The 27,617-nt window shown below is 50.8% G+C and overlaps 2 protein-coding genes across 4 annotated transcripts; one reads left to right on the top strand and one right to left on the bottom strand.

Moving 5' to 3' along the window:
• Positions 1-950: 950 nt before the first annotated feature.
• Positions 951-16,433, bottom strand: ABHD16A (abhydrolase domain containing 16A, phospholipase). 2 transcript variants are annotated; one of them, XM_045541691.1, is made up of 20 exons: positions 16,139-16,433; positions 15,065-15,121; positions 14,252-14,318; positions 13,923-14,009; positions 10,734-10,819; positions 9,025-9,098; positions 8,700-8,822; positions 6,015-6,129; positions 5,818-5,919; positions 4,795-4,858; positions 4,375-4,424; positions 3,901-4,024; positions 2,951-3,055; positions 2,656-2,719; positions 2,222-2,278; positions 2,014-2,076; positions 1,795-1,871; positions 1,614-1,712; positions 1,469-1,515; positions 951-1,282 (listed from the first exon to the last, which is right to left on the bottom strand). In XM_045541691.1, the coding sequence occupies exons 1-20, from the start codon at positions 16,268-16,270 to the stop codon at positions 1,199-1,201; spliced, it is 1,677 nt and encodes a 558-aa protein (XP_045397647.1). In that variant the 5' UTR covers positions 16,271-16,433; the 3' UTR covers positions 951-1,198. The 2 variants fall into 2 exon arrangements, with proteins under 2 accessions (XP_045397647.1, XP_045397648.1); XM_045541692.1 differs by lacking the exon at positions 16,139-16,433 and adding an exon at positions 15,999-16,132.
• Positions 16,434-18,491: 2,058 nt separating this feature from the next.
• On the top strand, positions 18,492-27,142 carry LOC123631739 (lymphocyte antigen 6 complex locus protein G6f-like). Of its 2 annotated transcripts, none has more exons than XM_045541694.1 (6): positions 18,492-18,642; positions 19,135-19,464; positions 19,549-19,812; positions 20,698-20,841; positions 25,821-25,967; positions 26,844-27,142. In XM_045541694.1, the coding sequence occupies exons 1-6, from the start codon at positions 18,507-18,509 to the stop codon at positions 27,065-27,067; spliced, it is 1,245 nt and encodes a 414-aa protein (XP_045397650.1). In that variant the 5' UTR covers positions 18,492-18,506; the 3' UTR covers positions 27,068-27,142. The 2 variants fall into 2 exon arrangements, with proteins under 2 accessions (XP_045397650.1, XP_045397649.1); XM_045541693.1 differs by lacking the exons at positions 25,821-25,967; positions 26,844-27,142 and adding exons at positions 21,014-21,080; positions 21,211-21,299.
• Positions 27,143-27,617: the final 475 nt, after the last annotated feature.

Raw genomic sequence — 27,617 nt, forward strand, 5'->3', positions numbered from 1 at the left:
CCTTCTAGGGGTGACTCAGTATGGCTTCCCTTAAGGAGCTGATGGGGGCAGACACAGCCTCTGTCCCTGAGATTACAGAGGAGCTTCAAGCATTGAGGTTGGAGGAAGCACAGAAATTAGCCAGAGACTGTACCTAGGACATCAGAACATTGTCAACCAAGTTAAGCATCTTGTTTAAAACAATGGGCCCAGGGTGGTAAACTGGGGCCTTTCATCTGGAAAAGAGAAGTTTCCAAAGGAACGTGGCCAGGCAACACACTGATGGGAAGAAGGGGGACTCATTCTGTTGTATAAGGTCCAAGTTATGGGGAACCAATTTTCTCAGGGTCAACCTACGCATTTTCTTCTAACAGAGCTGTCAAAAGGCAATGTATGACTCTGGGAGGACATGAGTCCTTGGCTCCGGGCCCTTAGTCCCTGGCAGGCCCTGCGTTTGCCGAATTACAAAAAGGCTGTGAGAGACTTGATGGCATGGTGAGGAGGGTGTGCAGGGTTTGCTGCATGGGATATGGGGAGCAGGCCATTGCTCACTCCCCATGGGAACAGGAACTGAGCAAAGGAAACTGGGGGTGTTGATAGTGACACCATGCAGGTTAGACCTGGAAATCAGATACTAGAAAGTACTTCGTAAACAACAAATCTCAAGAGAGGGCAAGCATGGCTTCGAGGCAGTTGTATGCAGGAAGGACTGAGGAAGGAGGGCTGGGGAGGCTGCACAGTAGTGATGATGATGATACTAGGCACGCCACAGAAGCGTTGAGGGTTGGGGACCCACTGCATGAGGACAGTTCAGGTTGGGGGCTGAAGACCTGGTGGGGACAGAGATAGGAAGGGTTCAACCGGCTGTCTGGAGTTGGGGTTTCCCGAAGTCCAGCCCTCTGGGGCCTCTGCTCTCCCCACTACGAGCCCCTGGCTCCCTGGACACTTGGGAAGTCACACAATTAGCCAGATAGTAGAAAAAATATCTTTTTATTAATTATTAGGAATAATCCATTCATTTAATGTAGGGTATGTGTCGGAGAAGGGTAAGTACTGCCACATGGATGAGGGGAACGTGCACGAGGAACAGTGGTGAGAAGGGGCATGGGTCCCCCACTTTCCACAAACTATAAACATCAACATGAACACAGAGAATCACAAATAAGAGGGTCATGTCTCCTCTCATCCCGTTCTTCCAGAGTGAGTCCCAGTATGGTCCCTAGAGGTGCCATGGCATCTGGAAGTTCTGGGCCGGGAGTGGGGTGCAGTGTGTGGCCTCAAAGTTGTGCAGATGCTTCCGAGCCTAAGGAAAGGGGCAGGACAGGTAGCTGCAATGCATTGTAGGGAGCAGCAGCCTCTAGACACCCTCCCCACCCCCCTTGGAACCCACCACTCACTTTACAAAAGATGCCACTTCCAATGTCCCAAATCCCCCTAGTGAGCCCTGGCCATTCAGACACCCTTCCATGCTTCCCACTCCTTAGCTCACCAAAAACAAAGCCAGCTGCCGCCGTCCATCTGTACTGATGTCTTCCCCTGCAGAAAGGAGGTGCTCAAATACAGGCCGTGCATCTGGGTTTTGATCCCCTTCCCGGGCTCCTCCCGTTCCCTCTCCTATCCCAGGACCTCCTTACCCACACTCCAGGGGAAGTCAGGCCCGTGTTCCGCCTGGTAGGAGCGGAGGACAGACAGACACCAGTCCTCATCCACTTCCCATTGGCTGTAAACTGAGGCTGGTCAGGGAGAGAAAGGACGGCCTGTCAGCACCTGGCCTTGCCAGGCCCCACCCAAAAGCCTCACCGGATCCCCTCTCACCTTCCTCCAGCTGTGAGGAGGCCTCCAACCACTGCCTCACCACCCGGAGACCCTCCTCGGCCATCACGCGGGGGTACCTACAGAGGGAGTGCCAGGACAGAAGGTCAGGACTGAATTCCCTTCACTCCTCATCCCTGAACTTTCCTCCCTCCTTCCTCGTGCTGGCATCAGTACCTATGTGTGTCCCTTGCCCCCCAGCACACACGCCCTGGCTCTCACCGATGCTGCAGGAGCTTCAGCAGAAGGTCATTGCCTCTGTTGGACATGACGTCCTCAGGAACCCTGAGGGTGAGAAGAATGTACCCTGGGGGAGTGAGGCTGGAGGCTGGGAGGGTGTGGATACTGGGTTCCTGGTGGGCGGAGGTGGAGGGGCAAGTTCCTAGCCATCTCTGGGATGTGGGAAGGGCAGAGGCTCCCAGGCACTCACGTGGTGGTGATGATTTCATCCTTGGTTCTCCGGATCAGCAGCACGGGGCCCTGGTACCTTCAGAGGACAGAGCAGTGAGACGGAGAGCTCAGAGGGAGACGGGTGACAACTGGCCCCCCACCCCATCCTGCACTGGCTAGCCCTTCACCGGGGGTAAGAATCAGAATATTTAAGAATGGGCATTGCTCAAAGTCTGGCTCTGCTGGGAGACCGCTGCTGTACCAGGCATTAACCCTTCGGTTGCCAGATCATGAGGAGGTCCAGAGTCTTAGGGAACCTGGGAAGGCTTAAACCAGGTGGGTGGTGGCAGGGTCTCTTGGGGAATGGGGCACAGTGGCCATATCCCAACTTGCACTGTAGTACTAATTTCAGCGTATGAACACCCAGCAGAGCTGGAGGGTGGGTAGGAGATGCCAGACACCTGCTGCCCCCACCTGCACAGCTGCTCCGCGTTGTTTAGATTGAGATGCTGCCTTACAGTCCTGGTCACCAGGCCCCCTAGAGTGGGATAAAGGTGAACGGACAGCAGAGACAAAGCCTTTGCCCAACATAAAGGTCCCCACTGTTCACAGAGAGAGAAAACAGAGGCCCCCAGACAGGAGTTCTCTTGCTTCTCAACAACGGGGTGACCTATTCCCACCCATGGAAAAGGGAACCACCTCCAGTCAGAACACTCCCAGTTCCAACCCAGCCCTTCCCTCGAAGAGGAAGCCTGGCAGCTGCACTTACTCCAGCTGTCCGGCATGACCTTCAAGGCCAGGGGAACCAGGTCATCGAAGGAGGCATCCAGGATCACAGCACTAACATCTGGGTAGGACATGGCTGCCCATGTGGCTGGTACCAGGACAGGGAAGGATGAGGGTTATGAGGGGCTCCTCCCTCCTCCCCACCACTTCTCCCCTCATCCCACTGACCCTACAGGTAAACCTATCCACCTACTATGGGTTTTTTTGTTTTATTTCCTGAAGACAGTGTCTCGCTCTGTTGCCCAGGCTAGAGTGCAATGGTGTCATCATAGCTCACTGCAACTTCAAACTCCTGGGCTCAAGGGATGATCCTGCCTCAGCCTCCTGAATACCTGGGACTACAGGCATGCGCCCGGCCACTTTTTCTATTTTTTGTAGAGATGGGGTCTCGCTCTTGCTCAGGCTGGTCTCGAACTCCTGAGCTCAAGCAATCCTCCTGCCTCGGCCTCCCAGAATGCTAGGATTACAAGCATGAGCCACTGCGCCTGGCCAACTATGCGGTTTTTTTGAGATGGGGACTCACTATGTTGCCCACGCTGATCTCAAACTACTCTTTGCCTCAAGCGATCCCCCTACTATGTTATCCCCTGGTGTCTCCTTAACCCCCATGTCACTTGGCCAAGGCCCTATCTGGAGAGGCTAGAGCAAGAACACTAAAGTGCACTGAAGATAACAGGCAGAGGAGACATTCACATTCCCTGATCTCCCCACCGCAGGACCGGGCTCTATTGTTCATTTTAATGATGGGGCACAGGGTAGAAGGAGAGGTGAGGAGTATACAGATAGGGTACCTTCTTCCAGGCCTACTCAGAGATTCTACTTCCTCCCTCTTCTTAAGCCTCTGCCCCACTCTGGGGCCACCAGCGCATTTCCCCACCTTTGCGTCATGGACATGAATGTGTCTACAGTGGGGGGTGGGAGGGAGGCTTGTACCAGTGAAGCCACCGATGGACCAGGCGTAGATGACGATGTCCTGGGGCTGGAAGCCCAGACGGTGGATGGCAAACTGGACTACCACATCCATAGCATTGGCCTCATTCTGCGGGAACGGCACCCCCTGCAGGACAAAGGGCAAAGGCAGGAGTGGGTCAGCACCAAAAGCCTGGCTGGCCTGCCACCTGCACCCTCCCAGGGGACCCTTCCTGCAGACACATGCAACAGACAGAGATGGTGTAGAAGGGTGGTGGAGGGAGCTGTTGTCTCCTGCAGACAGACATTTACGATGAGATCCACCTCCTCCCCTCCCACCAACCCCACTATAAGGGGGGGTGGTACCCCAGCCCCCAGAGCCCAGGCCACAGGTGGGAGCCTCCCACAGAAATGTACATCCCCCTTCATCCCTCTAGTGGCTGACCAGAGGGAGACAGGAATAATTCAGGAAAAGGAGGGGATTCCTGAGAGTCTCACCGTGCTTCCAGCAAAGCCTGGATGATTCCAGCCCAGGACTGAATACCCAGCTGTAATATAGGGGGAGGAGGGACTGAGACCTCTCTCTAGCCCTGGAGAAGGAACAGCCGAAGCCCCCCACGCCCCACCTCAGAGGCAGATATCTCCAAGCCTTCCCAGAGTAGGGAGATGACACCAAAGGTATCAGAAGAGAGAGCCATGTGTGTGTGTGGAGGGGGAATGGAGAGCCTACCTGATAAGGTCAGGGGCACGGCGGGGGGAGGCACGTAAGGTTATCAAGGCAAAGGGGGAGTGGACCTTTCCCAAAGGTGAGAGACTCAAACCTCACCCAGGAAAAGTGGAGGCTGGGGGAGGTCAGATCAGCGTGGGAGGTGGGGACATTCTGTCCCAAGGGGCGGAGATAAGAGGGCTGGGCCCTACCTTCCAGGGGTGTGGAGACGCAGCCCACCTCATAGAACCCCGCGTTCCCCTCGCAGCAGATCACCTAGGAAGGCGGCAGGAAGGAAGGGCTGTGAGGGAGCCAAGTTGGGACTGAAAGCCCTCTCTGGGCAGGGAGGACAACCTGTGGAGAGCTTCGCAGGCAAGAGGAAAAGGCAGGTTGCTGTTCTCTCCAACGGGAATGGAACCCTCGCGTTCCACATGGTCCATAAGATGAGAAGCAAAGTGGCTACAAATGCTCAGCAAACTGGGCCCTCTGAGGAAGACGACTCAGGCTGAAGTGCTCAACCACCAGCCCAGTGTCCACCTCTCCTTGGAAGGCCACCAGGTGGGCATCTCTCAGTAATGGGACTATGGATATTTTTTCCCTTTATAGTTTTTAGGTCTGTTTTTCTGTGACTGTTTCTGTGGTGCGGTGTGCTGACTGCTTCCCCCTCCCTCCCTGGGCCCGTCTCATGGTGGCATGAGCTCTAATTCCAGGGTGCCCCAAGTGGCAGCCCCAGATGGTGGAACTTGCATGAACTCTCACAGCAGATGGGCAGAGTTAGGACTAGAACCCAGCAGCCTAGACTCCTGGCTTAGTGCTCTTTCCCGGGCTGCTGCGTGGAGGTAGGAGATTTTGGAACCAGGCTGCCTGGCTCTACCACTTACTGTGGTAGTTTCTCTGTGCCTCAGTTTCATCACCCGTGAAACGGGCTAATATAAATAGTACCTATCTCTCAGGACTGTTGTGAGGATTAAATATATGCCTTGCATGTGGTAAGTGCCATCTAAGTGGTGACTATTACGATTATTATGTTTTGGTCCTTGAATGTCAATTCCTATTTCTTCATCTATTTCCCTACTGCAAGGGTTTTTTTCTACATCAAGAGGTCTTGAGGGTGGAGCTGGGAGACGGGATTATCCCCATTTGTGGTCCCGTAGGGAAGATGCTATAAGACTGGGGTTCCAGAACCTCTACTGCCTTTCCCACAATCCACTTTTAGGCTCCCAGCCCCCTCTCACCAACTTCTGTCCCTGGGTCTCAGCTGTCCCCCGCCGGTCCACAAACATGGTGTCAATCTCGTTGCCATCACAGGCCAGCAGCTTTGCCCGGCGCCCGTTACACTGAGTGGAAGAGAGGTAATGGCCAGGTTGGGAGGGGCGGGAAGCCATATCCCCAGCAGGGAGAAGGGCTGGCAGGCGGGGCAGGGGAGCCTCACCTCTTCCACCAACCGGGCCTGGCCCTGCAGCAATACAGGCATGAGGGCCTTCTGGAGCAGGTACACAGAGCCAGGATACAGCATCCGGCGCCCCAGGGTGTGCGCCACCAGGTAGCTGTGGGGAACATAGGTTAATAAACCCTAACCCCAGTGGGGCCCGGGGACTATGCTCAGGATGGCCCCAGTCCTGGCACTCATAGACTCTGGGGCCTGCTTTGCCCTTGACTGTCTCAGCTTCACTTTCCTCTTTCAGGACTTAATTAAATAATATATGTACCAGCCTAGTATTTTTCAAACTTTTTGTTACTGTAAACTTTATAAGATAAATATTTTATATTGTAGCCCAACACATACATATACATATGTATAAATTCTGAGAGTTTTATAACACTTTCTACATATAAATAACTAAAAGCAAAGTTATTACCAAATACGATTCTGTTAATATATAAATATAATGTTTTAAAAGTCCCCAAATAGGCCGGGCGCGGTGGCTCACGCCTGTAATCCTAGCACTCTGGGAGGCCGAGGCAGGTGGATTGCTCGAGGTCAGGAGTTCAAGACCAGCCTGAGCAAGAGCGAGACCCCGTCTCTACTAAAAACAGAAAGAAATTATCTAGGGCCGGGCGCGGTGGCTCACGCCTGTAATCCTAGCTCTGGGAGGCCGAGGCGGGTGGATCGCTCGAGGTCAGGAGTTCGAGACCAGCCTGAGCAAGAGTGAGACCCCGTCTCTACCAAAAATAGAAAGAAATTATCTGGCCAACTGAAAATATATATACAAAAAAATTAGCCGGGCATGGTGGCTCATGCCTGTAGTCCCAGCTACTCGGGAGGCTGAGGCAGTAGGATCGCTTAAGCCCAGGAGTCTGAGGTTGCTGTGAGCTAGGCTGATGCCACGGCACTCACTCTAGCCCGGGCAACAAAGTGAGACTCTGTCTCAAAAAAAAAAAAAAAAAAAAAAGAAATTATCTGGCCTACTAAATATATATATAGAAAAAATTAGCCAGGCATGGTGGCACATGCCTGTAGTCCCAGCTACTCGGGAGGCTGAGGCAGTAGAATTGCTTGAGCCCAGGAGTCTGAGGTTGCTGTGAGCTAGGCTGACGCCACGGCACTCACTCTAGCCAGGGCAACAAAGCGACACTCTGTCTCAAAAAAATAAATAAATAAAATAAATACATAAAAGTCCCCAAATAAATAATACTTTAAAAAATGATGGTTGTAGGCTGGGCGTGGTGGCTCACGCCTATAATCCTAGCACTCTGAGAGGCCAAGGTGGGAGGATCGCTCGAGGTCAGGAGTTCGAGACCAGCCTGAGCAAGAGCGAGACTCCATCTCTACTAAAAATAGAAAGAAATCAGCTGGACAGCTAAAAATATATAGAAAAAATTAGCCGGGCATGGTGGCACATGCCTGTAGTCCCAGCTACTCGGGAGGCTAAGGCAGGAGGATCGCTTGAGCCCAGGAGTATGAGGTTGCTGTGAGCTAGGCTGATGCCATGGCACTCTAGCCCGGGCAACAGAGTGAGAATCTGGTTCAAAAAATAAAATAAAATAAAATGATGGTTGTAATTTACTAAAGTGATTTCAAGGTTCACTAAGGGGTCAAGATCTGTAGTTTGAAAGACACCAAACACCACAAACTCCACTGGGGCAGGGACCTGGCTGTTTTGTTCACTGTGATATGTCCAGTACCCACCACACAGTACCTTCCCAGAGCACGGCGCAGAGGAGGGACTTACTAAATATTTATTTGCCCTAAATATCTTGACTTAATCACTATGCATTATGTGTATGTAACAAAATCTCACATGTACCCCATGCATTTATACAAACAAAAAATGAATCTAAAAACATATTTACTGAACAAATGTTCTAATCTAAATGGGTAAGGAATGGCAGGTGCTGTTCCAAAAAGACAAGTAACCACTTCCAGTTAATCCTAAAGTGGGATTTTTTTCCCCCCGGAACAGCACTGTACAACCCCATGCAGCATCCCCTCCAAAACCTCAGATGTGGCTTGCCCCCCAACAAACCACTGTCAATAACCAACCACTAAGTCCACCCCCTTCCTTGGTATTCTAGAACCTGCCTCCTTACTCCCAGAAATAGAAAATTCCCAGTGTCTGCTCCATTGTAAGATATAAATGGTTACTGTCGTTACTTCTGACTTCAGCAGTACCCACGACTGAGCTTTATTTGGGCTTTCCCATGTGCTCTCAGGTACCCAGGCAAGGAAGGGAGCCCTTCAGAGCATGACCCCACTTAATCTCCTCAGCAGAAACTGAGGCACAGAGGGGCCAAGGAGGAATAGCCATGGAGCAGAGGGGCCAGGATGGGGCCACAGCGGCCACTGGAGCCTGCTCCAGCTACAGGTCTGTGTTTCCTCCCCACCTCCAACCCCCCGGCTCCCTCTCAGCCTCACTGAAGGAGCTTTTGTGTCAGGCAGACCTGTGTTCATCTCCCAGTTCTTCATTTACTACCTGTGAGACTCTGGACCTCTCTGAACCTCTTTTCTTCACACATAAATATGAATAAAAACTATTTTGTCACAAGTGACATACACAAAGCATGCAGCATTAGCCCCGCTAACCGACAGTCATTTTACAATGGAGGGCCCCATTCCAGAGCCCTCAGCCCATGTCCCCTCCATCCCAGCTGGCCTCTCCTCCCTGCCACTTCCCACCTGGTGATCTGACAAGGCAGCTTCTTAACCCGGTTGAGGAGGGTGTCTGCTGTCCCTCGGTGCAGGGGCTCTGGGCGAAGCAGGGCCACGCCCCGGTGGGAAGGGCCCCCTCGGGATTCCTTCCTGAGGAAGGGAAAGACACGGGCGGGAGGGGTCAGGAGCAGCGAGCTGGACATCTGAGGTCCAGAGAATAGTGGGAGCCTAGGAACGAGGAAATGGCACTGGAAGGCTGGGACCTGAGAAGGGATGTAGGCAGACAGGCAGGGCAGGGATTACCCAAGACGGTTCCAGTGGACGGGATAGAGCAAAAGAACTTGGGCCTCACCGGCTGCTGGGCTCCTCCCAGTGGAAGTCGACTGGCCAGCTCCTGAAGTCAAAGTTGTAGTTGGAGAGCTGCCTCTGAGGTGGGCAGGGAGCAAAAGCGGAGGGGAGGCAAAGGAGAATTGAGAACTGAGGGGAGGCACGCCAACCCTCAGCACCCTCATCTAGGGACCTGGCCCCACGCATCACAGGGAGACTAAGCGGAAGTCAACACGCTCCCAGATCTCAGATGGGAAAGCTCTAACGTGACCAGGAAGTTGGGCAAGACAGAGTGGCCCATCAATCAGCACCTGCCTGCCCTCTACCAAGCTAGGAACCCAACACTCTGCTCGTCCAAAAACCTAAGACTGACCCACCCCCAGGAGGGGCAGAGGTGCTGGTGTTCCTGCATGAGGGGTTGGGGCTGGTCTTGCTCTCTTCCCCACCTGGATCCTTTACATGGGGCTGTCATAGAGGCTCAGAAATCCCCCAGCAGATCACACTGTTGGTCCCAAGGTTGAGTGAGAGAGAAGAGGGAAGTCATGTCCAAGTGGGCTCCTTTGCACCTGGGGCCACCTCTTGGTTGAAACTCTGACTGTTCCGTCCTCACAACCACCTCCCTTCCGTGAACTCCTGCAGCCATGGGCCAGCTGCCTTCCAGACCATCTGTGCCTCCGGATACCCCGCCGAGTCAGTCCACGTGCTTTTTGAGGGCAGTGGGAGCTGTGTCTGCATGCTTGGCTGCATTCCTTCTCCTAACCTCAGAACTCCCAGCACTCTATTTTGAGAGTTGTTTTTTATATTCTGTTACAGAAATTTTTTGACATTTCAAAAATAACTTGACTAAGAGAACAATAGAAAAATTATACAAAAAGGTAAATGACAGAATAAAATGAAAAAAAGCAAATTTCAGGCAGGCTTTGCTCAGACCTGCACTCAAATTCAGACTCAGCCACTTCCTTGCTCTGTGACTCAGCATGGGTCACTTAACCTCTTTTTGCCTCTGTTTCCTCAGATGTACAGAGGGTAATAATGCCACCACACGCGGTTGTTGTGAGGATTAGTAAGGACGTACGCAAAATGCCTCAGACAGCGGCGTGGTATAGGGCATCATTACACAGCTCCATAAATGGTGGTGTGGAGTAACCAGTAATGCGATGATGGTGGTCACAGCTGTTTGATCCCAGAAACCCCCTCATAATAGTAAAGAGCTTTATGGGGCACCAAGAGCCCCTCCTCAAAGATAATCATACTCCAGCACCAACTGGCCTGGCACAACTCCCAGGACACTGAGCCCCGGCTTTTCTTCCTCCTGGCGCCACGCTGTGCTCCCAGGCGCAGGAGTGGACATACCTGTCCACCTTGTCTCATCCCCAGACAAACCTAGCATGGGGTTCAACACACAACAAAAATAAACAAACATTTACAGAACTGAGCTGCTGTGATAGAGAAACACTGTGGAATGTTTCTAAATTTAGCCAATACTTACAGGTGGAGGGTGGGAGGGAGTATTATTCTAGGAGAATATTCCATTTGAAGTGGCAGGGAAGAAAAATGTCTTAGACGGACAGTTCACTTATGGAGGGGAGAGGGATACAGCAACATGCAAGCAAACACCAGTGTGATGGGTGGCAAAACACACCTCCTGCTCCAGGCAGAGCCAGAGCCTGGTGCTCCGGGGCTGCGGAAGCTGCTAGTGGGCCCCTGTCTGGCACCTTTCCTAGAACCTCTCACCTTGTTTTCTGAAGACTGGTTCCGATGTGTCGCTTCCAAGATTGTGATAAACTGCCGGTACTGGGGGTTGGTCCAGCGGCCGATGCCTGGTAGAGGGAGGACAGGAAACAGTGTTAGGAAAACTGGGAAGCAGGATGCCTAGGTTTTAGGAAAAGAACTGGAAATGGGTTAGGAAAAGGCCCTGGAAGGAGCAGTGAGAAAAAAAGGAACCAGGGGCATAAGATGTGGGGAAATAGAGCTGAGCCAACCCCCTTCATCCACATCCAGCAACTGGTCGCAGGATTCCCTGCCCTAGCTTCTTCAGCTTGTTTCTTTACAGACTATCAAATCTTCCATTTTCCAGAATGTTCATTCCTCGGTCTTCAAACATTATTGCACAAACTTACTATTCCCCCTTGTGAACACTGGATTTAACTACTTGTCACCGCTACTATTCTCCAAGGCTTGCTTTCTGTCTGTCTTCTGTCTATTCCCTGTCCCCCAGTCCTTGCCATCTGGCTTCACAGTCTCTTGGTCTTTTTCTTTCTTTTTTTCTTTTTTTTTGAGACACAGTCTCACTCTTGCCCGGGCTAGATAGAGTGCCGTGGTGTCCAGCTTGGCTCACAGCAACCTGAAACTCCTGGGCTCAAGCGATCCTCCTGCCTCAGCCCCCCTAGTAGCTAGGACTACAGGCATGCGCCACCATGCCCAGCTAATTTTTTCTATATATTTTTAGTTGTCCAACTGATTTCTTTCTATTTTTAGTAGAGACGGGGTCTCGCTCTTGCTCAGGCTGGTCTCGAACTCCTGACCTCGAACAATCCTCCCACTTTGGCCTCCCAGAGTGCTAGGATTACAGGCGTGAGCTACCACGCCTGGCCTCTTGCTCTTGCCCATAATTACTCCCTCACTGAATCCAACTACCCTGCCTCTGTCCTCATTCTCTTTAACTGCTCCACTCTTTCTGCCCAAAACGACTTCTTCCTCCTCTTCCTGGACCCATCCCTGCCTCCTTTCAACTCCTCAACTGCTTCTCTCCTGCCTCCTTTCTCCTGGCCTCTTTCAAACAGAAGCAGTTCTCAATGATTGCTTTCTCACTTCACTTGCCCCCTCAGTGACTGCATCTGCTCTCCCACTGCTCAAACCCTAACTTCTCCCCCCATTAACCTGGCAGGTCTCATGTGCCAGGCACCATCCTACACACGGGAGATCCAGCAGGAAATGAGACACACAGCCCTGACCCTCAGAGAGTTGGCATTCTGGCTAGGGGTGAGGTGGGGCTGGGAAAAGACAATAAACAAATAAACAAGACAATTTCAGAGAGGTATAAGTGCTACAAAGAAAATAAAACCAGAATGAACTAGAACTCTATGTCTCAAGGGCAGTCCTCCAAAACGATATGATAATGAATGAAGCAAGCAGTGGAATGATTTGTAGGCAGCAATGCCATTTATGCCAAAAATGTAAAATGTACAAAATAATACTACATATTATTTATAGATACTTACTATATTCCGCAGATTCTAAGATGTATATTTTTTAAACACTTGAAAACTCTGAAATTAGCCTGCATTTTACAATTGATGGCAGCTTAGATTTGGTGAAATGATATATATATTTCATAAAAGTCTAAAAATGTGGACCAGAAAAAAAAAAACACCAGATGACGATAGTTACTTCTGGGGAAAGAGGAAGATGGGATTGGGAGGATTCTAATGGGAACCCAGACTCTATCTGTAATGCTTTAGTATTTTATTGATAAAGAAATATTGGGGCCGGGTGCAGTGGCTCACGCCTATAATCCTAGCACTCTGGGAGGCCGAGGCAGGTAGATTGCTCAAGGTCAGGAGTTCAAGACCAGCCTCAGCAAGAGTGAGACCCCGTCTCTACTAAAAACAGAAAGAAATTATCTGGCCAACTGAAAAATATATATAGAAAAAATTAGCCGGGCACGGTGGCGCATGCCTGTAGTCCCAGCTACTCGGGAGGCTGAGGCAGTTGGATCGCTTGAGCCCAGGAGTTTGAAGTTGCTGTGAGCTAGGCTGACGCCACGGCACTCACTCTAGCCCGGGCAACACATCGAGACTCTGTCTCAAAAAAAAAAAAAAAAAAGAAAAGAAATATTGGAAGCAAATATCATAAATCATAAAATCCCCATGCATTTTAGTTCTTTTTGATATTGTGTTCTCTTTTATATATTTTTTTCTAAATTAAAAATAAAAAATCAAGACAAAACTGAGTAGTGGGAGCTGCTTCTGGACGGGTGGTCAGGGAAGGCCTCTCTGAGGACAGAGCCAGCCCCGCGCAGGACAGGGACAGAGCACCTCCCACAGGAGGTCCTCCCCCCGACTGGGCCCACCTGGAGCCAACCAGCCCCATCCAGCCCCAACTCCATCATGCCCTTCTCTAAGCACCCCCTCACTTGGTTGTCATCATATGCACCTACCACGGGTCAAGGATTCGTTTTCCCTCTATTTTTTCAAATTGTGAGATATATGTACATAAAACATACATTCAGTTTACAAAATACAAAGCAAACATTTATGTGACTATCACCCAGGTCAAGAAAGAGAACAAAGCCACTTCCCACCAGGCGTCTCCCCATGCCATACTCCCCCACCCCAGGTAATCACTCTCTGACTTTTAAGATAACCATGCCCCCATTTTTTTAGTGTTTACCTCATACATATACATCCCTTTTAAACTTTATGTAAGTGAAACAAACTGCAGAAATCATCTTGTGGTCAACTTCTTCCATTTAACACTATATTTGTGAGATTCAGCTACATTGGTGAGTGTAATTATAATTTGTTCACTTGCATTGCTGTACAGTGTTCTGTTGTATAATACATAACATATTTATCCATCCTATAATTCATGGCCATCCGATTTGTTTCCAGTTTAGGATTATTACAGTATTGTATGCTGTATTCTTGTACATATACATTGTTTATATATACACAAGAATTTTTCTCTTGTGTTTGTGTATATATATATCTTATATATATATATATAGAAGTGGAATTGTTACAACTTATATGCATCTTTTCTAGATAATAGTAAACTTTTCTATTATTTTTCATGTTTTCTATTATTCATATTTTTATTCATATTATTTTATTATTTTTTCTATTATTATTCATATTTCTATTATTTTTTCATATTTATAATCCAGGCCTTTTAAGGAAAAGATCATGCCTTTCCACCTACCTCGGAGGCAGGCCACGCCTGCCAGTAGAAGCAGCAATGTCCCAGCATAGTGAGAAAACGGCACCACTTTGGACAAACTCAGGTAACCTGGGAGGGGAGAGGGACGACGTGAGATGTTCTCCACGGTGCCCCATAGCTCTTCCCAGTTCAGCCCAGACCTCCACCCCACGCCCTCTCTTTGGAATAGCCACACCCTAAGTGGAAGAAGATGTCTGATGGAAGAAGGCAGCCAAGCCATCCTCATAGGTCCCTTTTCCTCTTTAGGGAGCTGGCTTATCTGCCAACAACCTGCCCATTTCCTGCCCCACCACCTTTGAAACCACACTGACCTTTCCTGTACAAGTAGAAGAAGGCGAAGGGAGAGGAGTAATAAGAGATGGACCAGAAGACTGAAGCCTGCAGCAGAGAGACAGGGACAGCCAATCAATACACACACATACATGCACACGTGCATGCACACTGCTCTGCCATCTCCAGGCCTCGGCTCTGAGCAAGGTGGATAACCTGAGGGATATCACATTCAGTATCTATTCTGTGCAGGACATCATGCACACAGTAGGTGCTCAATTTTTGTTGAAAAATACTGTGTGAGAGTGTAACAGAGGCTGGGAAAACTAGGTACAGGTTCTATTTTCTTCCTCTAACCATTTCCAGAACGTAAGTCTATCTATCACATTTTAAGGCCAGTCGTTTCTCTCTGTCTACTCAAGTCAATCAAGCCTTTTCAATCGGCCCTGCTCAGACAGCCCCTGGCCTGGTCCCCAAGAGATGCGCAAACGTCACCATAGGAACCCTGCCAGAGAGAACAGCTGTCTCTGCAGCCAAAGAGGTTAGTTGCCAGGGAGGACAGGTCACTGGGGACTGTAGGACTTAGCACCTGCAGATGGTCCCAAGAGTAAACATGTTTTTGTCATGGCTCAGGCTACCACAGAGAAAGTGCCACATACCAAAGGGGAGTGCCAAGTATGCACGCTTGACAGCATGTCTGTATGTGTGTATGTGTTGGAGAGCACTGCTGCAGAACCCAGAGCACCCCCCACCCGCAGAGGCACTGCCTGCTCCCAGGGTAGGGAGGAGTAAGTTCAAGAGGGAAGCTGGGTCTGAATAGATGCAGTGAGTCTCAGATGCCAGGGTAGACGTACCAGTGCCAGGATGCTGTCGGCATGTTTCTCCAGGGCACGGGGCTGATAGTACGTATCCTGCCAAAACAGATGGCCTCATTAGGGACCCTGCACAGTGACAGGATTCCCACCCCCATCTTCCCTTTCAGAAGCTATGATGTGTGTCCTCCGGTTCCAGCCTCCTTGGGACATCCCTAACCCCTACAGAAGCCCCTCTTCCTCACCTTCACCCTGAACATAATTTCCCACCCTGGCCATGAGAACAAACATAGGGAGCTGGATTTGAAGGCAAAAGTGAAAGCAGCATTGGACAACTTTTGATCCTTTTCCACAACCCAGTTTCAAATGGACTGTGGGAGGGTGCATATGGGGAGAAGAGTTAGAGAAGAAAGGAAAACACCATGACAACTCTACGAGGGAAAGAAGAACATGAGAAATAAGAGCAGTTGGTTGACTAAGGAAGAGAATGTGGCTAGGAGTGGGCAGTTCGCAGGGGACAGTAAGCATAATTTGAGACTACCGATAAAAAGGAAAAGAATGTTTAGCGGAACAGCCTATCACCCCACCCCCCCAGCTTTCATGAATACAATGACCCTGGGGTTTCCAGGCTAGTTTGAGGGGAGGGGGTGAGGGGAGGGCCAATACATGATCTGTAGAAGTCATTCTGAAATTCAAGGCCAGGGTACAGGGAAGATAAAAACAAAAACAAAAACAAAAACAGAGCAAGGGAGGCACCGAGGGAGAAATTGGGAGTTTGATGGCAAAATCTGCCAGCTCCCCAATCCGCGCAGGGTCTTTTCCAGGACTTAAGACTCAACTGGGACCGGCATGAACCACGACAGACAGGGTGGGGGGATGCGGAGAGGAAATGGCAAGGAGTGGTAATCAGAGTGAGAAAACGGTGCTCAAACAGCGATAAAGAAAGGAGGCGGCCAGTCCATAGGCGTGACTTTACCACACGGAGCACAAAGAGCGCAGACTTTGCGGACAACTGCCTTGATGACCAGGCTCCTCGCATTTCCAGTAATGGGCACTTCTGGGGAGCAAAGGCCGTCGACTGTACCATCTTCTTGATCAGGGGGAAACTCGACTCACCCAGGAGCTGGAAGGGGGGCTAGTGACTGAGGTTGGAGTCTCAGGGACGCCGGACGGGCCCCTTTCAGAGTCCCTCTCCCGGTAGATTTTGTAGAGCCGGGGGCCTAGGACGCAGCTCAGCAGCTTCGCCATGGCCCCGGCTCGGGCCGCCGCTCTCCCAGCCGCCGGGCCCCGCCGGCCCCGCCCTCCCGGCCTCCGAGGTGCCGCGTGCCCTTGACGCCAGCACGTCCCGGCCCCGCCTCGGGGCGAGTCGGAAGGTTTTTTTCAGCGCGTCTTGCAAAGGGTTTCGCGCAGTCGGGCGTACGGGTACCCCAATGGTCCAAAATTAATCGGAGGCGTTTGGAACTCAGAGAGGGAAATTATCAATTCAGTCATTTTTTCCTTCCCTTAATATCGGCAGACTCTCCAGCGACTGTGGAAAGAAGGAGTAAGATTAGGAGCACTTGACAAAAGCAACACAAAAGATAAGATGTGTCGGATTATATCTAACACAAGAAATGCAAGATTTTATAAAAAAGCTAGAAAAAGTTATTGCAAGATGTAAACTAAGGCTTGAGTAAACAGCTACGCAATTGTCATGGATAAGAAAACTCAGCATATTAAGATACGCGGCATACTTGTAAAAAGAAAATGAATGAATTATCGCTCTTAAGCATAAACGAATCTCAAAACCATCATGTTGAGTGAAAAAAAAACCACAGAAGAATACGTACAACATGATACCATTGTATTAATTCAAAAACACATAAAATTTAATAATAAAGTGAAAGAGAAAGAGCAAAATCAGAATAGTTACAGCATAGAGGATCTTTGACTAAAATGGGAATATTCTATTTCTTAATACATATTACAGATTTGTTTTATTTTTCTTTGCACCTTACCCCTACGTATAAACTATAGCTTTTTATTTGAGTAAACACATATCTAGAAAGTGCACCAGTTGAATATACCCATGTAATCAGCACCAGATCTAGAGATCATTGCTGCATCTAGAAAATCCACTCTACATTCCACCCAGTCGCTACCTCGTCCCCAAGAGTAACCACTATCCTAACTGCTCATCCCATACATTGGTTTTACCTGTTTTTGTACCTTATAGAAGTAGAATCATACAATCCATCTCCTTCATGTCTGGTTGCTTTTACTCTCCTTATGTTTGTGAGATTCAACCTTGTTGCAGATCACTGGGTTTATTCATTCTCATTGCTGTCCAGTGTTCCATTGTGTGAATTTCCCACATTTTATTTATCCATTATAGAGTTGTACATCATATATAGTTTTGGGTATGTATGGAGTATTTCCTCAAAGATAATTTTATAAATAAATAACACATTAAAGCCATGAGAACTTTCCCTCAAGTAGGTTTAAAACAAAACAAAAACAAAAAACCTTGGTCCCCTAAAGTCTAGGGGAAAAAAATTTTTTTTAAACAAAAAAAAAGCTATGAAAACTATATGAAGATTTGCCTTAATAGTTCCACCATTCACAGGGATGAATCAGTGAATTCCTTCTCCTTGAGTAATAAATTAATACACTCATCAGGGGTTCAGGAGAGATGTGTCGTATGCCAGGCAACCACAAGGAAAGTCATTCCAAATCTTTTTTGGAGCACTGACTGGATACACAGTCTTGCACTGGGTTCCATGGAGAGCAACACAAACATTCAGTTTCTTTGCTCATGACTGACGTCTCTTAGGACTGAAAGACCTCAGAATGTATGTACTTCCAGACTGACAGGAGGCAGATAGTTGAGACCCCCTTCTACACAGGCGTTTTATCATGGAAAATCTTTTTTTTTTTTTTTTTTTAGACTAGTCAAGTGCAGTAGTGAGAAGGGGAAGCATGGAAAATCTTTTTAATTATTTATTTTTATTTATTTATTTTGAGACAGAGTCTCATTTTCTAACCAGGGCTAGAATGCCCTGGCTGATGCCTAGCTCACAGCAACCTCAAACTCTTGGGCTCAAGCAATCCTCCTGCCTCAGCCTCCCGAGTAGCTGGGACTACAGGCATGTGCCACCATGCCTGGCTAATTTTTTCTATTTTTAGTAGAGACAGGTCTCACTCTTGCTCAGGCTGGTCTCAAACTCCTGACCTGAAGCCATCCTCCTGCCTCAGCCTCCCAGAGTGCTAGGATTACAGGCATGAGCCACCATGCCTGGCCCATGGAAAATCTTTGATCTGAGTCCGTCAGCTGACGTGGAGTCAGAGGAGTCAGGAGGTCATCTTCAGAGTGTCCTAACTGGGTCTTTTTCCCCCAGGACAGAAAGGTGATGGTCACTTTTCTCCCAGTAGACATGCAGCTGGGCTTTATCTCCCCAGCAGTCCCATGCCCTCCAGAGGCCCATGTCACTCTAAACCACGGAGTATGTGCCTTTATCTGGGCTCTGTTTCCTCCCTGGGGAACACCAGGTCTTGGAACAAGAAAACTTCTCAGGCTCTCCCCATGGCAGTCTTATTCCTCCTCCTGCTGTTCCTATGTGGAACCCCCCAGGCTGCTGTAGGTAAGAAGCAAGAGGTAGGGGATTCTTCAGCTATTGGCAAGGTTGGGGAGGGACTGCTGTTCTTTCTCCTAGAGGCCTGGGAAAGGCATCTGATTCAAGAAGATAGATTGACCACAGCTGACCTCCCCCTGCCTTGGATACTGGGGAAGACCCCGAGGCAATGAGGGTCCAGGTCATGCACAGTTTCCTTTAGAAAATAAGACCAGATGAGTAAATGCTTCCAGAAAAGGAGAAATGAGAGCAAGAGATACAGGCATTTGCCAACTATTCCAGCCTTTTCTCTCTTGCCCTCAGATCTCCTCACTGGCTAGGGGACAGGGAGGAAAGCCCTTTATGCTCTTCTCTCCACTTCTCTTTTTGTAGCTGTCACTTGAGAAATATGCTCAACAGCCAGGCTAGTGCTGGAAGGGGAGTAAGACAGAGGTTAAAGGTCAAGTGGGGAATCATTGATCTGATGGAAGTCTCTGACCTCATATAACCCTCTTCTCACAGACAACATCCGGGCCATCTATGTGGCCTTGGGAGAAGCAATGGAGCTGCCATGTCCCTCACCACCCACTCTACATGGGGACGAACTCCTGTCTTGGTTCCACAGCCCTGTAGCAGGTTCCTTCACCACCTTGGTGGCCCAAGACCACGTGGCGAGGCCAGCCTCAGACCCTGGGAAACCTGGAAGGGAATCCAGGCTCAAATTGCTGGGGAACTATTCTTTGTGGCTTGAGGGGTCCAAGGAGGGAGATGCCGGGAGGTACTGGTGCGCAGTGCTGGGTCAGCACCACAACTACCAGAACTGGAGGGTGTATGACGTCTCTGTGCTCAGAGGTGAGTGGGGGCATGCAGACCAGGGCAGCCACTGGGGACCAGAAAGTCCAGGCAAAGAACTGAGGGGTCCCTCTCTTCCCACAGGATCCCAGTTATCTGCGAGGGCTGCAGATGGATCCCCCTGCTCTGTCCTCCTGTGCTCTGTGGTCCCCAGCAGACGCCTGGACTCTGTGACATGGCAGGAGGGGAGGGGTCCTGTGAGGGGCCGTGTTCAGTCCTTCTGGGGTGATGGGGCTGCCTTGCTCTTGGTGTGTCCTGGGGAGGGGCTTCCTGAGCCCAGGGGCCGCAGACCAAGAACCATCCGCTGCCTCATGCCTCACAACAAAGGGGTCAGCTTTAGCCTGGCAGGTAAACTGAGAGAGGAGATGGGCAGGGATGTTGCCTGCAGCACATCCCTCACCTGCTAGCTAGGAGAGCAGGTGAGGTAGGAAGCAGATCTGGCCAGGCTGGGGGTGACTTCTGGTGGAGCAGACCGTTTCCTGTAGGAAGAAGACTTTTTTCTCATTGATCAAGTTTATAACAGAGAAGGGGGTTGGCTACGCCAGCTTTCTGGTAGACTAGACCAGTAGCCAAGAGGTATATTCTTGTGGAATATACCATTGTTTAGAAATAGGATAATCTATGATTCTTGTGGAATATCCCATAGCAAAGAGAAAGACAATAAGAGTTATTGCTGTGGGAGTTGTCTTTTGAAGAAAGGATATATGCGTGTTACCACGGCCCATTGCTAGTGAAGGCAGGAAGAGAACAAATATAATTGTTTAGCAATAAAGATACCATTAGACAGGGAAAGAATGCTGTTGGGTGTAGAATAACCCATTTACAAAGCAGGAGGGAGGAGTCGATGGCAAAGGCCAGTGAATGGGCATCGACTGGCCTTGTTGCCATCTACATCCTCACTCCCTCCTGTGGCCCCTGGCACATGCTTATAGAGTGAACAAGAGGAAGAATGAGTGAGGCATGAGGGAAGCGCAGCCATGGCTGGTGGGCTGCTCTGAGTTAGCTGCCTGTGTGGGCAGGGGCATTGCCGTTTTTATGGACATTGGCTCATGGGATCAGGGCGCCTGCGAGGCCTGGAAAGTGGCAAAGTGGGGGCGGATACTGGGAGCAGGGAAGCCCATGAAGTCTCCGGTTGGAAGAGCCCACCAGGCTGTGGGGGAAGCCTCTCTTTGGGGACAGACAGGCCCCTTCACCGTCTCCCTCCGTATCCCTCTGGTGTCGCCCTTACTGCAGCTTCTCCCACCCTCTGTGCCCCTTCCACGGGCTGGGATGTGCCCTGGATCCTGCTGCTGCTGCTCACAGTGGGCCAGGGGGTCGCCATCCTGGCCCTCAGCATCGTGCTCTGGAGTCGGAGGGCCCAGGGGGCTCCCAGCCGAGGTGAGGCCCTCCCTCCCAGACGGAAGAGGAGGGCACATGGGTGTGAGGCAAAGAGCTAGGGTCCCATCTTGCCTCTGTATCCTGTCTTCTCTAGAGGAGGGGTAGTGAGGATTATGGCTCTGAGCTGTCTGGTGACTTCTCTTCTGTATCCCATATGGCTCCTTCTCCCCAGATGCCTCGATTCCTCAGTTCAAGCCTGAAATCCAGGTCTATGAGAACATCCATTTGGCCCGTCTCAGGTGAGGAACACCTAGGGGGCCTGGGAAGGGAGAGAAGACATTGGAGTTGGGTTGGGATGGGACCCTGTTCCTGAGGAGGTGGGGAATAGAGGTGTCCTTAATCTGTCTCTCTTCTTCACAAACTCCACAGCCCACCTGCCCACAAGACCAGGTGATCTCAGTGACATCTCCTGCTGGGAAGTGTGACCTGCTATCTCCCTGGCCATTTGGCACCTGAAGGATTCCCTGAAAACCTTGGCAGGGTGGGGGCACTGAGAGTGCAACTTCCCGGTCCAGCCACCACCCCAGGCTGTATGGGGTGGGGTGGGAGACTGAAGGAAAGGAAGAGCATTATTCTGTGATGTCACCTACAAAACGGTGTGGTCTCCTGTCTTGTAGTAGCCAGCAGAGGGGTGGCCATGAGCACACAGCACTGTGGGATTAAGGGGGCCTGAGTCTACAGGTGGGAGTGAGGAGGGGTGAGGGTAGGCAGGGGGGAGACAGGAATCTAGAGGCTTGGGCAATGGTGGGGAAACAGTCATAGGGGAACCTAAGGACAAATGGGAGAAACTGAGGAAGACAGAAGGGAAGATACTCAAGTCAGAGTCAGAGGAAAGAGATGGGCAGAGAGATAGGGAAAAACAGAAGCTCGAAGTGGGAAGATTGAGGGATGCGGAGAATGGGAAGAAGACTCAGCTTGCCTCCAAATTAAGCCAGACCCCTGATACCCATGTCTCATCCTCACAAAGAAGAGAATTCCAGCAGGAACAAGCACCTTTAATCAGCCCCCAGACTTCCTCAGATGGAAGGGGAGGAAACTGAGTCAGGATGGGGGAGCCTGTGCTCTGCTCCCACCTCAGGGCACCCTCCTTATCCTGGGCACACACACTTCCCTGTGGCACTCCACTGTGGCATTTGGAGCAGTGGGAGCTTATCTCCAGGATGGCACCTCCTCCCTGCCACCCCAGCAGTCACACCCTATCTCCCTGGGCAGAGGCAGTGTCTACACAGGCTGGCAGGTGGGATTCTCCCCTGGGGCATGTTATTGGGCCAGGGCCATGTTAGGATGCCTGTGAACATGGACAAGTCTGGGCCAGCCGTGCAGGGGAGGACATTGGTGTCCCAACTTGAACATCCCCAGTTTCAGGCAGAAATGAGCTGAGCTCATAACCACACCCTCACAAGCAGCTCCCCCGGGTGCCCTTTTGTGTCTCTGCTCAAGCTTGGACCTCACTGGAGAAAAGCTCTCTTGGAAATCTCACCTAAAGCCTTCACGCTGCAGTGGCTTAAACTAAGCCATTGGCAGGAAGGAGGATGCGAGTGACACAGACGGAGAATGAGGAGAACGTTATGGTTCAGGTCCCAGCCCCAGCCCAACTCACCACGCAGCTATAATTCGCTCTTAGAGCACACACACACTCACACACTGCAGCATACCGGACTCCCAAATGGCCCTCTTATTAAATGTACTCTTCATAGTTCCCGAAGTCCTCCTCTCTGAGTTTCCGACCCTACCGAATGAATCTTTCCCGGCAAGACCCTCCTCCTCACCATACCTGGTGCTCCTTCAATCAGCTCCATCAAAATGCCAGGGACCTGGGGCTCACAAGAAGCCATCAGCACTGATGTCTAGAAAAGACAAAAGACCCAGAATAGGTGTTCTTATGAGGCTGGACTCTGGCCAGGTGCCTGTGGGGGTTGGAGCAATGCCTGTAGGATTCAGGTCTTGGCAGGGGTCTGAAAAGTTGTTGGGCCCAGGGATCTGAGGTTTCCATACAAAATCAGGTTCTTGGGGATGTCTCAGAAGTGTCTGTGCAGGTGTTTCCAGGGCCACGGTGATGGTGGAGGAGTCCAGAGCTGGGGGATGCAGATCTGTGGGAGGCTAGGGGAGACGGTGGCCCCTCCAGGTGAAGTTGGCTGCAAGGAGGAGTAGGGTGGTGAGGAGGAGGCTGGGAGCCTTGGTGTGGCAGCCGCGTTGCACAGGTCCCGCTCGCAGCAGTGGTGCCGCAGAACATAGGCTCGTGACCAGGAGGTGGCATGGCCCAGCAGAGGGCACTGCCCCTTGGGAGGCGGCCCTTTCGCTGGATGACCTAACTCTGGTCTGTGGGACAAAGGAGAAATGCTGAGGCGGGGGCCACCAGAAAGGCAGGATGGATGGCGGTGGGGAGCCCCCCAGAGAAAGGCCATTGGACTAGGGTCCTACCTGACGTGCCAATACTGATACCACAGACTTCATCGTCCTGACACTTGGTGGGGACAGAGTAGCAGGGTTTGGCGAAGATGCAGGTGTAACAGTGCAGCCTTCCCTGGGCAGCCAACAGGGTGGTGAGACCTGTCGAGTCAGCAGAGATCAGGGCCGGGGGGAGGAAACATAAACCCTCGGGAGAGAGGTAGAGCCCAGGTCTGGGAGAGGGAGACACAGAGGAAGGTGACACCCGGAGTGGGAACGGAGAAGCCGAGAAATGAGGGAGAAAGGCCGACAGAGTAGAAAGAGACACATAGAGAAGGGAGGGGAAACAGATGTAGGGATTGAGACACACACACACACACACACACACACACAAACACACACACACACAGAGAAGCCAAGAGAATCAGACTTAAAGAGTGACACAAAAAGCCAGACCCACCGGGAGGTGGAGGGGGCAGCTGAGAAAGTTAAGTAGCTTACACCAGAGACAGATAAGCAAATAGGAGTTGACACTGACCTAGGGTCCCAGTTCAGAAACAAGAGGTGAGATAAGGGACAGTGGAGACAGAGGCAGGTCAAAGATGCAGCAAGGAAGAGAGTTATTCTCAAATGCCTTTGAAAGGAAACTTTCTCTTCCACATTATCAGGCTGGCCTGAGGCCATTCCTGGTGGCTGGTCTCCCCAAGGCCCCCCAGATCTCTTCTTGGCTTCTTCCAGCCCCCTCTCCCCTCCAGCTCTCCTGTTCTGCTACAAACCCCTGCCCCCCAAGGGTTCCCCTTCCCACCCTTACCTAACGCCCCACAGAGGAACAGGATGCAGAGCAAGATGCTGGAGGTGCCCTGGCTGGACTGGGCTCAGGAGTCTGGGAGAAGGTGATCTGCACCCCAAGGTCCTGAGAGTTGGAGAGTCAGGGAGGGACCAGTAAACAAACACACCTAGGGAGTGAATCTGGGGAGTGGAACCGTGTCTGGATTCATCAGCCTGATGCAGCAGGCAGCCTACCCAGCCCTCCGCTCCTGTGCCCTGGGTCTGTCACATCTTCCCTGCCCCCGGCATGAGCCTGCCCCTGCCTTGAGGGTCTCCTCTGCTCTCTGTGTGCTTGTCTCTGTAACTTCACTTGTCTTCCACTCCTGAGTTGTGTCTGTCGCCTCCCCTCCCACTCGTCCTCTCCCTCCCTTTGTCTCTGCTCCTCAACTTGTCTCCCTGTCTTTGTTTTCTCTGCCTTTCCCCCTCAGTGCATTTATGTCTCTCAAGGTCATCCTCCTAACCAGCCCTGGCCTGGATCTGTTTGAGGGTGGAATCAACAATACCCCACCCATCCACCCACCCACACACCAATGCACCCACAAAGCCCAGCTCTGTAAGGGCGGACCCCACTCAGCTTCAGATCCCTTTGATCCCCCCTCAAGCCTCAACATTCCTACCCCTTAATTATCCCTGCCAGCTTTACTACCTTGCAGGAAAGAATTAATCATGGGCGGGGCTGGAGGGGGTGTGCTTCCACTGGGGAGAAATCAGAAAGACTAGGAAGGAAGGTGTGGATGGGATTTGGGGCTGGGGGGCTGTGGTAGTCTGGAAGACTGGGGTTGAAGGGATGGGGCAGAGGGAGGGCCACATCTGGGAAGTAGGGGCCAAGTGTCCCAGGAGAAGTGAGACCAGAAGAGGAAGGGGGGAGGTGGGTGGGGAGACACAGGCAGCTACGAGAGCTGCAGTTTTCAAAAGCTTTGATCTCAAGATAACTTGACACTCTTAAAAGTTGCTAAAGACCCCAAAGAGCTTTTCTTTATGTGGGTTATATCAATATTTACTATATTAGAAATTAAACCAGGATATTTTAAATAGGTATTTATTAAGTCATTTAAAAATAAAATAATAAACCTATTACATATTAACAATATATAGTTTTGTGAAAAATAACTATTATTTCCCAAAAGCACAGTGAGAAGAGTGGCATTGCTTTACATTTTTGTGAATCTATTTCACGTCAGGCCTAATGGAAGAGGGTGGGTTTTCACATCTGCCTCTGCATTCCACCTGTTGGGATGTGTCGTTGTGGTTGAAGTACAGCCTATGAAGAAAATCCAACCTTACACTGATGCGGATGCAAAAGGAAGACCCTCTGAAAGGGTGTCAGGGACCCTCAGGGGTCCTTGGGCCAGTTTCAGAACTGCTGCTGGGGACAAAGGAGTCTGAAGCCTCCAGAGGATGCTGACAGCATGCGGCGGGGGGTGGGGGGGGAGGCTCTCACCGTACCTGCTGGGGCCCAGGGGCCCGCTGGGGGGACTCTTTCCTCCCTTTTTACAGCCCTATAAAGCCCATGACAAGGGGAATATAAGGTTGGCAGAGAGGCGCCGGGAGGGGGGTGGGTGGGAGGGAGAGGCTACTGACACAGGCAGACAAGATGAACCCCCACTTTGTTGGGATCCTGCTTGGCACCCTGCTGGGGGCTTCCTGGGGTAAGGAGGTGGTCAGCTAGCCTCTCACACAGGCCTGTCCTCCCCCTCTGCCAGCCGGCTCCCTCCCACCCCCACCCCCAGGGCCCAGGTCCAGCTCTTCTTTTCTCCTGCCAGGAAGCCGCATGCGGTGCTATGACTGCGGTGGAAGCCCCAGCAGCTCCTGCAAAGAGACCGTGACCACCTGTGGCGAGGGTGAACGCTGTGGCTTCCTGGACCGCAGACCCCAGCCAGGCCCGGGACAGATCAAGCTATCTGGGAATCGTGAGTTCTCAGTTTCTCCTTCTTCCCTCAGCCCTTCCCTGCCTCCAGCCCTACTTTAATCCTTCTGGCTTCCAGAACCTTCCAGACTCAGTCTGGTTCTGAGCAGATGATGCAGTAGAGCGGTCTGTCCCCCTTCTGGCTCCTGGCAGAAGCTGCAGTCGTTGTGCTTCCCCTCCCCCTGTTTACTCTCCAGAAAGACTCTCACAGGTCCCTCACTCACAAGTGGAAAGCTTGAAGGACATATATATGTGTGTATGTTTTACTGTTTTATCTTGAAATAGTTTTGGATTGACAGAAAAGTTGCAAAAATAGGCAGCCAGCTTCCCCTAATACTAACATTTTATAGAGCCATAATACGATTATCAAAATCAGAAAATAACATTGATATGATACTACTAACTAATCTACAGACTTTATTCAAGTTAGCCCGTTGTTCCATTTATGTCCTTTTTCTGGTTTGGGACCCAAACCAGGATCGCACATTGCATTTAGTTCTGGTGTCTTCTTAGTTTCCTCCAACCAGTGCCGGTTCTCCGTTTTTCCTTGTCTTTTGTGAACTTGATGCTTCTGAAGAGCCCTGATAAATTACTTTATAGAATGCCCCTCAATTTGGATTTATTGGTTATTTTCTCATGATGAGGTTGAGGTCATGCGTTTTAGGCAAGAATACCACAGAAGTGAGATTGTGTCCTTCTCAGGGCATCACATCAGGAGCTCACAATGTCAATGTGTTAACTGTGATGACTTGGTTTCAGGGAGGTGTTTTTTGAGGGGACAGAGACTCCTTTTGGGCTCCTTGAAATTACATCTGCTCCGCCCCAGAAGGCAAGTCGTGAAGCCAGGAGTCCAACACCCCAGTCTCATTCCCTCTCTCAGCCTCAGTGACCTTGATTCGTCAGCATCCAGCCTGCGTGGCAGCCCATCATTGCAATCAAGTGGAAACAGAGTCGGTGGGAGACGTGACTTACACAACCCATAGGGACTGCTGCCTCGGAGACCTGTGCAACAGCGCCGTGGCAAGCCACGTGGCCCCTGCGTGCGTCTTGGCTGCAGCAGCTACCACCCTGGCCTGGCTCTTGCTGGGACTGTGGAGTGGGTAGAGGGAGCAAGGGACATCTGAACATCTAAGGTGAAAAGACAAACACTCCTCTGTGAGCCATTAAAATCTATGGACCACTCTAGAGCTGACTGGAAAATTCCATCTATCTTTTGTTGATAGGAGGGCTGAAGGAGTAATATGGTGCATCCAGGTCCTAGTTTGGGGGTTACCAAGCCTCAGTGGACTTAGTTACAATAGTGTACTCTTTAACCAACTAAATCCCAAAGGACAAAGGCCCATCTGCCCTCAGTGGCCCCTGGATCCTGTTGGTGGGGATCTGTCTCAGTCTTAGCCCCAGCTGGGATGCAGTCCCAGCCAGAGAGTCTCTTTAGCAATGAGGTTCACTGAGGGGAGCAGGCTCTGGGCTGAGTGGGGAGCACTAGGGTTCCATGAGCCTGGAAGTGTTTGCTCCCCTTCCCCCCATTTGCAACTTGCTTCCCAATAGGAGTATTTTGTTTTTGTTTTTATTTATTTATTTTTATAAGACAGGGTCTCACTCTGTTGCCCAAGCTGGTCTCTACCTCATGGCCTCAAGTGATCCTCCCACCTCA

The sequence above is a fragment of the Lemur catta genome, chromosome 2, assembly GCF_020740605.2.
Source record: "Lemur catta isolate mLemCat1 chromosome 2, mLemCat1.pri, whole genome shotgun sequence".
NCBI classification, from domain to species: Eukaryota; Metazoa; Chordata; class Mammalia; order Primates; family Lemuridae; genus Lemur; species Lemur catta.